Source organism: Acipenser ruthenus, chromosome 20, assembly GCF_902713425.1.
Source record: "Acipenser ruthenus chromosome 20, fAciRut3.2 maternal haplotype, whole genome shotgun sequence".
Lineage (NCBI taxonomy): Eukaryota > Metazoa > Chordata > Actinopteri > Acipenseriformes > Acipenseridae > Acipenser > Acipenser ruthenus.
In genome coordinates, this window is record NC_081208.1 from 24,429,135 (window position 1) to 24,441,639 (window position 12,505).

The window sequence follows — 12,505 nt, forward strand, 5'->3', positions numbered from 1 at the left end:
TATGGAATAGGTTTTAGAAGCATTGAGTTAAAGAAAAAAAAACTGAAGTGACTGTCCTGGAGATTTTTGATCATCTTTTGCGTGAACAATCCCTTGATTTTAAGATGGCTGTTTTTATATGTGCGCAATGTTAAGGTCAATGTCAAATATGATAGAGTAAGGGGGGTGGGGAGCAATTTCAACCACTAGGTAAAAAGACCAAGCAAGTGCAACACTAACTGAAAGCATGGCTTGCAAACAGAGATTTCCTTCAAAACTGGTTATTTGAGACTATTTTGTTAGCTTCAATCACTTTTAAAGAATCGAAGTAAACTATGGTAAATGGATAGTGTGTAAGCATGGAAGAAGCATGCCCCAGCCAGTCCTGGCAAGTGGAGTGCTCTAGTGCTAATGCTGACACCTATGAACATGGCAAAGAGAAACTGGCTGATTATTGTTATGGTGATCCAGCCCACCACAGTACTATGGCTCTTATGTGCAGGACCTCTCTCTCTGTGACGTCATTGCTGAAATCAATATTCCACAAGGATCCTTACTTTGACAAAACAGGGTCTCCTATAAATAAAATGTGCTTCTGTATATACAGTACTGGGGAAATAAAAAATAATAATAATATTAAAGCATAAATCTGAGTCAGTGAATTTAGTATATCATCGAAAAATCATTGCTGAGGGATCTGAGAGCTAGACAATTCAATACAGTTAGGGAGCTTAGTACAGGGGACCTGAATCAGCAAACACATAGCTGCCTTTATTTTATTGCTAAGCAGCCTGTAGTTCAGTTTTACCAGGCTTCTCCAATGGTTATACAATACATTTCCTATAGTTTACCCTAACATTGTGAAGCCCATTTATCCTGCCACAATACTGTACGTCACAGGTAATAGGACTCCACAGCCTGACCCCACACCCACACATCATTCCTTACAGACAGAATGGAATGGAATGTAACTACAAATCATGGGGTCCAATTAATTATAACCAGGAAGCTAATATATCCCATTATGGCATGAAATATAAGCTTCAGCTGAATCAAATTGAAAAAGTCATGCAACATTTGCGTAATTGCATTAAAAACACTCTTGATTGCAAACATAATAAAATGAAATAAAACGACTTAATCTGAAGGTTTAACCTGGGTTATAAGAATTTGTTTATACAGTTGCAGAGACTAGAATATTCAGGTACAAGCCGTTGCCAGTTTTTAATCCCTGGCATGCATTAAATAGAAGACTCATCATTAAAAATGTATTGTATATTATTAAACTGCTTCCAGATTGACTCGAAACATTCACCAAGGAGGAAGCAGCATTATTTCCTATTGAAGCTGCTCTGTTTCGGCAATTAGAGACAAAAATTGTGTTCATTATTCAGACACCTACTCAATTAGGAGGTGAAATTCACAAGTTATACCGAAGCATGGTTCTTTTAATTAAAATTATGTATATAGTGGGTGTAAAGGGTCAGGCAACCTGAATCAATTATGTCCTAATTGGTTTTTGTTTGTTTGTTTGTTTTTTCGGTTCACCTTTTTTTTTTACCTAGAAGGTTCCACGGCTTCACTATAAGACTAGCTTCATCTAGTGGTTTGAAATGATTATTGCACAAATTAGCAGTTGCTTTTGAACTTGAAGATCTTGAACTAGTCCCCCAGCTGTGTTTCTGAACTGGGAGAGAGGAAAGATATTAGGGGAAAATGTAAAAATGTTTTTGGAAAAACAATATATTGTCAGAGTTTGAAGAGATTGATTCTTGAAAGTCTTTTGATCATCAGCCCCTTTGCCAGTCAGTCTTCAGCATTCTCTTATACCTACAAATACCCAAGTTTAGTGAAAGTTATATAAGTGAGATTTTACAGGTTTTTTCAGCTTTGTTTTGGCCTAGTTAAGCATTACACATACCTATTTATACAACAACAACAACAACATTTTTTAAAGGTAACATAAAGACACAATTAAGAGGTGAACCTAAAAAAATAAGTAGAGCTGGTAGTTATTGTAGCTAAAACACATGTAAGTTCAGATGCCATCTGGAACCACAATTTATATATATATATATATATATAATATACCATATTCCTAGCCTTGTATGACTTTATGATATGAAGTGTCTCGCTCTGCCCCAGTGAAGGCATTAACCAAAAGGACTGTCTACTTGTTTCTTATAGAAGAAAGTAGAAACACCTATCAGAACCATTGCAGACCACAGCATTGCCAGCAATGGCAACATAAATGATCTTTATAAAGTATGGTCCTTATTCAGAAGCACCATCAAGCTGTAATGGATTATAGCATTGTTCTGATATGAACATGTTACCACTGTGGAACCATTCTACTGCTGACATGATATCATTCTAACTGTTCTAGTGCTTGTAGAACTGCCCCAATAGTACAGAACCATTGCATTGCCATTGACAGTGTGGTAAGGGTGCTTAATAGTTCCTAATAGATTGGCAGATAGATAGATAGATAGATAGATAGATAGATAGATAGATGTATTGTATTGATGTATTGTATTGATGTATTGATTATTAAAATGTACGTGAGAGAGGGCTTTTCATTTCAGCAGGGGTGATACAGATTGGTGCTAAGGAAATAGCAAAACACATTCTTCCATGCTGGGGATACGCTTGATTGAACTGTCTATTTAAATATGAAATTGGGAAGCGCAAGAGAATAATAAAGTTGGCTTAGTACAGTTACGTAATTTAACTGCGAGGGCTGAGGAAAAGGTTGGCTGGGACTGGAAATAGCACAAACAAAATATCACAGCTCTGGAGGATCATTTCCTTTCTAGCCCTTCTGGCTCTCATGACGAAAACACTGGTGGAACTGCAAGCTCTTCCTAAAAAGGAAAGTACCTGCAGGTTACTACTGTTATACTGCTGTGATACTAAAGCCAGTCTCAAACAAATACTACCTTTATATTACCTTTATGTGTGTGTGTGTGTGTGTGTGGGGGGGGGGTGGGGGGTGCATATTCAACCCAACTATGCATAGAGCTTGTTTTGGCTGCTTCAAATCTTATTGAAATTCCATGACTTTTCTTTTGTGGTTTTTATATGAGACCAGTTACGTGCTGCTTCCTCTCATTCAATGGCAGATTGTGCTGTAAATGGGAGACTTTGTGACATTTGTTTGTACTGTTCTGGCATCCCAATGAAAGTAAAGGGCAGATACGTTCCACTTGTCATACATTTTTCAATATATTCCAATATATTGTTTTCTGTAAGGTTAATAATGAATTGAAATTCATAAAACCTGCTGTAATGTATTTTTACACTTTCATTCCAAAGTGGCACCCAACCTGCTATGTGCATATAAAGTTTCTAGCTGGATCTGGGATTCGCTTGAAAGTGATGTGAATTCAGACTCATTCTTTTCCATTTAATTGATTCCAATTGGTACCCTGTCGGTCCTAGTTAGGATTGTCCAGGCTGGAAGAAAATGATTAGACTGAACATGAAGGATGTGAATATATTATACTGTCGGGGAAATATTGGAGGTTTGCAAATTATTTTATAAATAGCAATATACAAAAGCATGATAAATACATGTGTTTGTATAATATCTGGTTAAAGATTGCATTATAGTTTGCAGACTGTGGCCCCAGTTTCATATTGGAATGAGATCAGTTTGAGTTTTACAGGCTGGTTTTATCTGCCAGATGAAAATGTGGAATAAGTTGTTTATTCACAAAGTTCTGGGAACAGTTTGGATTTTCAGTTTCACAGAGACAGATCAACAGCATCCACGTAACTGTGTTCTGCTTGTTATTTCATTTAGATAAGCCCCCAGAGATCTGGCCTGGTCTTTAGTCAGTAGCTGCTTTATAGTTTTTTTCCCTGTGTAGGAAAAAAAACCTATGAAACATTCTGGAGATGAAATGATTAGCATGGGCAATGTTATTTCATTGCCTCAATCTAATGAGAATTCACTTTTAACATTCAATGCTTTCAATATCCATCTCCCTTATGCTAAGATAACAATGGCTGGGGAGGGTCACTGGGACTGAGAGCTAGCCATTAGACTAAGGAAAACTAGGGCTGTTCCTGCCTCATTGTACAGCAATAGGGCTACTGTTTGCGTGAAATGAAGATTTCCCCGCATGGGTTATCAGGGTACAACCACTAACAATGCAACAGATCCATCGCTGGTGATATTAAGTAGTTTCTTAGTCAAATTCTTCATGTGGGAGAAAGGGTTAAAATGATAATACATGTAATAATAAACAGATTAAAAAAAGCAAATAATAATTAAATGTTCGGAACTCGACATTTCAAATTTCATACTTTCTTATACCAAAAGTAGCTGGATCTTGACTCAAATCTCCTGGTCTGCAGTCTTGCAGGTCAGATTTATAGGCTGGATAAAGTGGCTGCTGCTCTGGCACACTGGGGGGAGTATGAATTATGAAAGTCTGGGAGAAGGTGCTGCATGTTGTCAGTATTTTGGGAGGAATACACCTATAGATTTTAGAGGTATTAATGAACATTATTGTTAACTTTAAACCAGGTGTAGTATGCAGCCACATTATATTTAAACTGGAGTGTGTAAGCTCAGCCAGAGGAAACAGAGCACAATGTTCCTGCTCTTTTCACTTTTCAATTGCCTGTGAATCTCACTCCCTCAGCAGCCAATGTCTGAAGGGCCCAATTTACATAACATCCTACTGTGAACAGGGCATTGAATCAGGCGCACAAACACACACAGACACACACAGACACAAAGCAATTGGATAAAACAAAGGTATTCAGTAAAGTACTGTTAACAACCAGGTATTGAAAACCTAAACCTGCAGTTATCATAAAATAGTGTTTATAGATTTACAACCTTTGCTCAAAATATTAGTTTATAGGTGTTGCAAATAAATTATTGGTATAGTAAAATCCTCTTTTTGATTCCTGTATTGAGCAATATCCTAGCCTGCCCCATACTACTGAAAACAGTAAATAATGCTTATTTGTCTTATAATCACACTATATTATCCTAAAGAAACCTAAGTGAAACCATTAGCAAACTACAGCATTACCAGTAATGGCAATGGATGCCTGATTTGACAGTACTGATATGGTACTGCACTAGATTACTGTAGGAGGGTTTGACACATTGCACTTCAGTAATGTTTCAATTGTGGAACACCATGCAGAATTGTGCGGTGGTTTTATTGAGGTAAAATCAGCAACCAATTTTAATAATCAAATTAATAATCAACAATCGATGTATTAAAAGTTTGGTTTTATGATATTGACAAGCCATTGACTAAGGACTAGATGATAAATGATAATGATAAGTGTAACACATGCATTTCACCTAACCATGACAACAAAGCCTTTACTGAAATAGAACCTCTCCTGGGAACAGTTAAAAAAATTTGATCATCACCTATTATATTCACACAATCCCATTCTCTCGAGGATGTTATTTTAATGCACACACACACACACACCCACACTCACACACACATGCACACACACACACAATTATTTTGAAGTGTTGTTTTGCTCCTGGTTATATTGCCCTTAATTTATGCTAATCTTTAAGAGAGCAGTAAACAATCTACTGCCAGAGAAGCAAAAGAACAATTACCCTGCCATGGCAGCTAATTCGATGTAGGTACACAGAACACAAAAACACAAGTAGCTTTATCTCATTGTGGCATGGGCGCATCATGCACAGCACTAATGAAGACCAGAGCAGCGTGATAGATTGTAACCCTGTTAGCACACCACAGAACGCTTGTCCTAATTGGATTCTTCGCTCAGCACAGGAAAGCTGTACTAATGCGATGTTTAAAAACACATAATTCTGCTGTATCGAGATAATCAAAGGAAGACTAGCGGCGTGTGAAGAAACGCTCAATCCACTTTCAATAGAATGTAATGATTTGTATACTAATGCATTAAAGCATGGAAAACACTATACTTTATTAATATAGGAACAAGCTTAAGGTGCCTCAAGACTGAATACAACAATATGTAATATATGCTTAACCTAAAGGCAATTAAGTATGAAAAACAATAAAAAAAAGTAACAGTGTCAGTATATTTCAACATGACAGTGATTATAAATGTAGTTCAAGTGTGCACTCTGGTGGACGTCTTCAGCAATCACAATAGTTTGGGGTTGCAAAACAATGTCATATTCTAAGTTGTTATGCTTTTTTTTAGTAACACCTCTCAGTTTTGTAACTGAAATTCACACACAGGTGTGTTGCATACCTAGACAGAAATTTGATGTTGTGATTATTTAAAATTAAACAAAACTAATACAGTATTTTTTACAAAATTGAAAGTGCAATGTAACAAGCGTAATCATGCAAACACTAAGTAATGTAACGCCCTTGTTGTTTATACGATGAAACAAAACAATCCCTGACAAATCAACAGGTTTGTCGTCTATTGCCACCTGCTGGATACAACACAACATGACAACCAAAGTAAACGGCACAATTCTAATGACAGATATTTGGCAAAATCATCACAGCGCTTTTAATTCAGGTGATCCCTTACGAAAGTTTGCAACAGTAAAACATATTAGTGGCATAACCACATGTAAAGCACAGTAAAACATGCTAATACAAATATGGTAATCACAAGGAACTATGTTAAAGCATGATAAATGCACCGTATAAGCAAGGGGAATTCTATGGTAATTCTACAATTTAACAATACTGCTTTATCCTATTCAGCAAGGCATAGTGAGGGTCGGGGTGAGGAATGCAACGGGTGTATTTTGTGCTTTTTTTGTTGTGTTTCCACTAGTAGTGGCGTATGGGACTGTTTTTATAATTAGGCAGTTGACCAGCCAAGAATTAGGAACTGGCATATTGTTTTAGCCTCTTATTGGCACTCAATATGTGCATGGATTTGAACGGACCAATTTTCTGTAGCAGCAAACCAGCTAGAAATCTGAACAAGTTTATGTATTAAGGTGGACACCATTATATTATTTAATTCATCCATATACACTGTAATTAATAGTAACGGTACTAGTAAAACATTAGAATGCGAAACATTCTCTGATATTTTGCACATTTAGGTCCCGGTAATTCTGCAAGACTTCTATTTGTCACAGAATGTTTCTCCAGCATGCTTATTCCTAGAACATGAAGAATGATTTCAAATGCTGAAGTTACTGAACTCTTTCTCGAGCACAGACCATTTATCGTCTCACTGAATTTGGGTTGCTGGCGTGTAAACCGTTTCAATTGGTCAATCACGTTGCCTGACTGCAGAACGCGTAAAATATTAATGGTATATCACGGTTTCGATTGGCTTTTATCCACGCCACTTGTGATGGGCTGTACAATCCAAGCGCTGAGTCAGATGATATAATGATACGGTGGCTGGGTGGGGAAAACTAACAAGCGTGTTTGCTTTGTAGAACTGAAATCTGGTGTGTGGTACGGATGTTGAACATATTATTATTATCTGTAGTAGTATAACTTCTCATTGAAAAACAATGAAAGAAGAAAAAAACACAGAGGTGATAAACTCGGAGTCTACGGTTAAATATTACACACTAGAGGAAATAAAACGCCACAGTTCGAGCAAAGATGTCTGGGTCATAATCCACGAAAAAGTATACGATATCACCAGCTTTCTGGAGGAGGTAAGCCCGATTTAGGCCTTGTTTCTTACTAGTTCTGGGTTTAGGAAAGAAGACCGGATTAATTTATTAACGTGTCCTAAAAGGACGACGCGTTAGTTTATACAATAAAACGTTTAACACAAGTTAAGCAGGTTATGTTCGGACAATTGGTTGAATAAAATTAGGACAACAGTGTGCAGCACGCTAGATAGAGGTGGATTAAACCATTCATACTCAGCATACTTTTTTTTTTTTTTTTTTTTTTTTTTGAGGTTCATGTTTTGATTGGGGTTATGTACAGTAGTTGATTCATTTTAAAGATAGCCTCTCACTCAGTGACTGCACAGAGGTATAGACAATTATAAGCCAATAACATTATTCTGAAAACTATTTGAATATATAATAAAAGGGGCTATTTATTAAGGTGGCCATATCTGGCTCCGTGTTCAGCGGGGCAGGTGGGATAGTTGAGGTCTTTCAACTTGCAACCCAATGCGGTCTGGTCCGTTTTACCTGTCTCAGGTACCATTCTTACTTTTTAAGAGAAGCAGGCCTACGCTTACCAGAATGCATTGGATTGTGAGTTAAAAAGCTGAACTATCCCAAACTGTCTCGCTGAGCACTTAGCCATATGGTCACCTTACTGTTTATTGAAGAACCGTGTTATTGTCTGGTTAAAACAAGATAAACTGCACACCGCTGCCCGGTCCAGACAAACCTGTTGCTCGGGGAAACATATGTATAGCATAAGTAAACGGCTATTGCAAACCAATCATCTGTAGCCGATGAAAATATGTGAGTGGACGTAATCGTGGTGGCATGCCATGCATTTAAGTTAACACATCCGCATTCATGACTAAACTGTTTGTAGTATGCCTGGGGTCAGGAGCTTGGTGTGTGAACGTGCAGTTTGTGAAAGGTCGTAGTATAGCGTGCAAAGGAAGCTGGAGGAGGCAACTGTTGCATATGTCAGTCAGCGTAACATGTTTTATAACACCTAGGATTGTGTGATACATCAATACATGGGTTAGTATCAATTATATGTATTTATTAGAGTTCTGTCAGCCAGCCATAACAAAACGTTAGTAAAGTGATTTAAACCCTATTTCCTCGAGTAAGTTGTTCTGCCTGCCTGTCTGTGCCCCTGTAGCACCCGGGAGGGGAGGAGGTATTGATGGAACAGGCTGCGGCCGATGCCACAGAAAACTTTGAAGATGTTGGCCACTCCACCGACGCCAGAGAGATGCTGAAACAGTATTTCATTGGAGAATTACATCCGGTACAGTCTTGAGTCTACATATTTGTTACATGACGGTGTTAGACAAAGTGCAATCTTCCACGTCATACTTGGGGTTCACATTTAAAAACCCCAAGTATGTATGTATGTGTGTGTATATATATATATATATATATATATATATATATATATATATATATATATATATATATATATATATATAAAAATATATATATATATAAATATAATATATAAAAAATAAATTTTTTTAAGTTAACATCGCCACATCTTAGTTGTATTAAATAAGATCAGCATGACAATGTATATTTGTTTTTCTTGTAGGATGATCGGAAGAAGGATAGCTCAAAGGTAACGACCACCTTGTTTTCTTTTTTTTAATTATGTTATTTAAGACACACAGTGAGCTGGTCTTTTGAATAAAAATGAACTGACACAAGTACATTTCTTTCGGGTTCTTGGCCTGCATGTGGAGACACCCAGTGACAATACACAGTACTATATTTGCAGATCTTTTTCCCTTGCATCAAGAAGCAAAAGTCAGATCTGATTAATCTGCAAAGTCCTACTTTTTGACCCTGGTGAAACAATTCAGTTTTCTTTTGCATTGTGCTCTAATGTTAAAAATGCACATTTTGTCTGACCTAATTTAACCCCCATTTCTTCTTTGTAGGATGTCTTAATCACAACATCCTCAAGCCAATCCAGGTAACCACAGCAACAGCATTTGTATTTGATTTATGGAAGTGTTCTATAATAGGCATACATACTAATGCATGTGTTTTTTGTGGGTTTTTTTTAATACTCGAAGGCAAGTTTTATGTAAGCCGCAACAAACTGTACACATTTATAAACTCCCGGTATTAAGGACTGATAATTTGTAGTGCTTCTTGGTGACTTGCTCTTCTAATGGAGCAAAACAACCACTAAAAGGCAAGAATCTCTAAATCTACACACATTTTAAATGTATTTTCTTTCCTTCAGTATGTGGACTAACTGGCTCATCCCAGCTGTTGCTGCTGTTGTTATGGGTCTGATGTACCATTATTACACCCTGGACAGCAAGTCATCTTGAGCTCGCTCATGTCTTCTCATCCAACTCTGCCTACCTAGAGGCCTTGACATCTTGGACAGAAGACCCTTCACATCACTCGCAGCAGGGTATATATGTAGGGTGGGGGCTCCCACTTATAGTTCACACTACTGTCATTTACAAGTTTACTCCCAGGATGCCATTTCAAACATTTCTCACTGGCATAGCCTGCCCACCACATGCTACCTGGAGCAGTGATTTTGGGATTGTTCTATCTGTCTATCTAGTGTATTCTCCTTCCCCATTACAGTACTTACAATGTGCAGGCAGTCTTTATAGAAATACGGTATTTGTAGACAGTGGTATTTTTATTAGTGCTGGGACGAACACAGGATTTTCATGTTCGGATATTCGCTTATAATTTAAATATGTTAGGATATTTTTTCGTCTTTCAAAAAGTAATAAGCCATTATTGCTCTGAAATCAGGCAGAGACAGCATAGCGGCAGGGGGCGTGGCCCCTGTGTGTGTGTGTGCCTTTATTTTACAGCAAGACTTTACAAGATGCAACACGTTCAAATAGAAAAATATCACAGGAGTAAAGAATACGTTGTGTAGGCCTTACTTTACCCCAGTGAATTAACCACAAAACAAAGGATGTCAAATAGCAGTTCAAGTTAAACGTTGTTTTGTTTATTCCCCAAATATAGTACATAAAGTTGACAATGCATTTTTTTTTTTTTATACCATTCACAGTAAACCAGTGGCCATCGACATGTTTTCATAAAGTAATAATATGAGGTTTACTCGTGCCTTTTTGTAGCTGAACAAGCAAATGAAAACTCAAATTTAACTTTAAACACTTCAAATAAAACAAGTTGTAAAATGAAGTGGGGGAACATCGTTTTGGTTCTCGTTTATTATATTCCACTTAAGTCGCAACAAAATATATATAATACACAGTCTATATAAAAGTCACTGCACAACATTTTCTGTAAGTTGGGTACTGTTTAAGCGAGGCATTTCAATCCCACGAGACTCTGACTCTCTCTAAAGCAGCACAACACATTTTTGGCCCAGATGGCTTTCCATAAAGATCACTAAGGGTGCACGTGCATAATACATGTCAAAAAATATTTGTTTAAATATTTGTCCCTGCACTAATTTTTAGATACAGGTCATTTCATATCAGGGCTGTTCAACCATTTTGCTTAAGACTCAGACATGGTAATAACCAGTGGGCTCTTAAACAGCCAGCAAATCACAAACGCAGATTGAAAAACAAAAAAAAAACCTTTTTATTAAAAAAAAAAAAAATTAAAAACAGGCTTTTTCAGAATACACTGCCTTTTTGTTGTTGTTGTTGTTGGTATGTGTAGAATTGTGACCTGTACATACTTGCGAATGCAGTTTTCATTTTAAAACAAAAGTGCAACAAAACTGATCATGCAATGAAGGCCACAGCTGTAAAAAAATAAGTCGTTTTCTTTTTCCTAAAAGAAACTGGAGTCTAATTTTAAATGCTGTACACATTATCATACCTCCTGGAGTTTGTCAGTAAATCTACCCTGGTAAAAACATTCAGGGTTATATGTTTTAGGTCAGCTGTTAGGCTCTGACACTGTTTGATCACCTTTGAACATTATTGGAATTCAGTTCTGGTCCCCTGGGCAAAAACCTGAATGGGTGATTTCATACAGGTGCATAGCTGTATGACAAGATTGATGTATTTTTCAACTGAAAAATAGCAGGTCTATATTCTCTTTCTGTTTCTCTTATTCATGTGTTGATTTGCCTATATTCTTTTATGAGGTTGTCATTAATAATAAATTAAGTTATTGTCAAATTAATATTTAAATAGACTGTGTTCCATATTATAATAAGTTTTAAATATTTTATTTGTAAACCTGGTCAAATTAGGAAAGTAATCTCAGTTTATGTTTTCTTTTAATATATTAATGTATTCTCTTATGAAAAACATAGAAAATTAACTGGTAAAATAACACAATCACTCGGATGCATCTGTTACACAGATATTTATGTATTTATTTTTTGAATGGAGTAACCTAAATGAGCAAATCATTAAAGAGAAGAAAAAATGTACTTTCAATAATAAATCAACCATGTGTTTCCAAGGGATCTCCTAAACTTACTTCAGGCTCCCTGTGCAACAGTGCACAACCCCAAATAGGTGAAAACAGTGAAATTGCATCGTGTTGTTTGCCCTACTTGCATGGTCTTTATATTCTTGTGTTTTGCTCCCTTCTTTTGTACACGGTTATATTGTACATCTTTTACAATCAATGGCCTAGTTGTGTAAACTGTATTACATATTCAAATGCTGTAACTATGCTAACTTTTATACTGAAAATTAAACTCGTTCAGTCTCTACTGAGCCTTACATTTGTCCTGTCATTTTTTTTTCTCTCTGTATCAGTAACCCTCTACTTTAGAAATTGTGTATTTCTCATGCCAAAGCAGAGGAAGTGTCTCCTGATTACGATATTTCATTGCGCTATGACTCTTTGAAACCACTGTAACAAACATAAAACATGAGTAATCTGTACAAAACATGATGAGAAGGTAGGTGTAGGAGGCTTTTCAGATTGATAGTATTTTGTATATAT

The 12,505-nt window shown here is 36.6% G+C and overlaps 1 protein-coding gene across 1 annotated transcript; it reads left to right on the forward strand.

Annotated features, from left to right (window-relative positions):
* Window positions 1–7,322: 7,322 nt before the first annotated feature.
* Window positions 7,323–12,274, forward strand: LOC117425880 (cytochrome b5). The gene is made up of 5 exons (XM_034043167.3): window positions 7,323–7,612; window positions 8,742–8,870; window positions 9,171–9,197; window positions 9,520–9,554; window positions 9,831–12,274. Exons 1-5 carry the CDS (start codon window positions 7,463–7,465, stop codon window positions 9,919–9,921), a joined length of 432 nt encoding a protein of 143 aa, XP_033899058.1. The 5' UTR covers window positions 7,323–7,462; the 3' UTR covers window positions 9,922–12,274.
* Window positions 12,275–12,505: the final 231 nt, after the last annotated feature.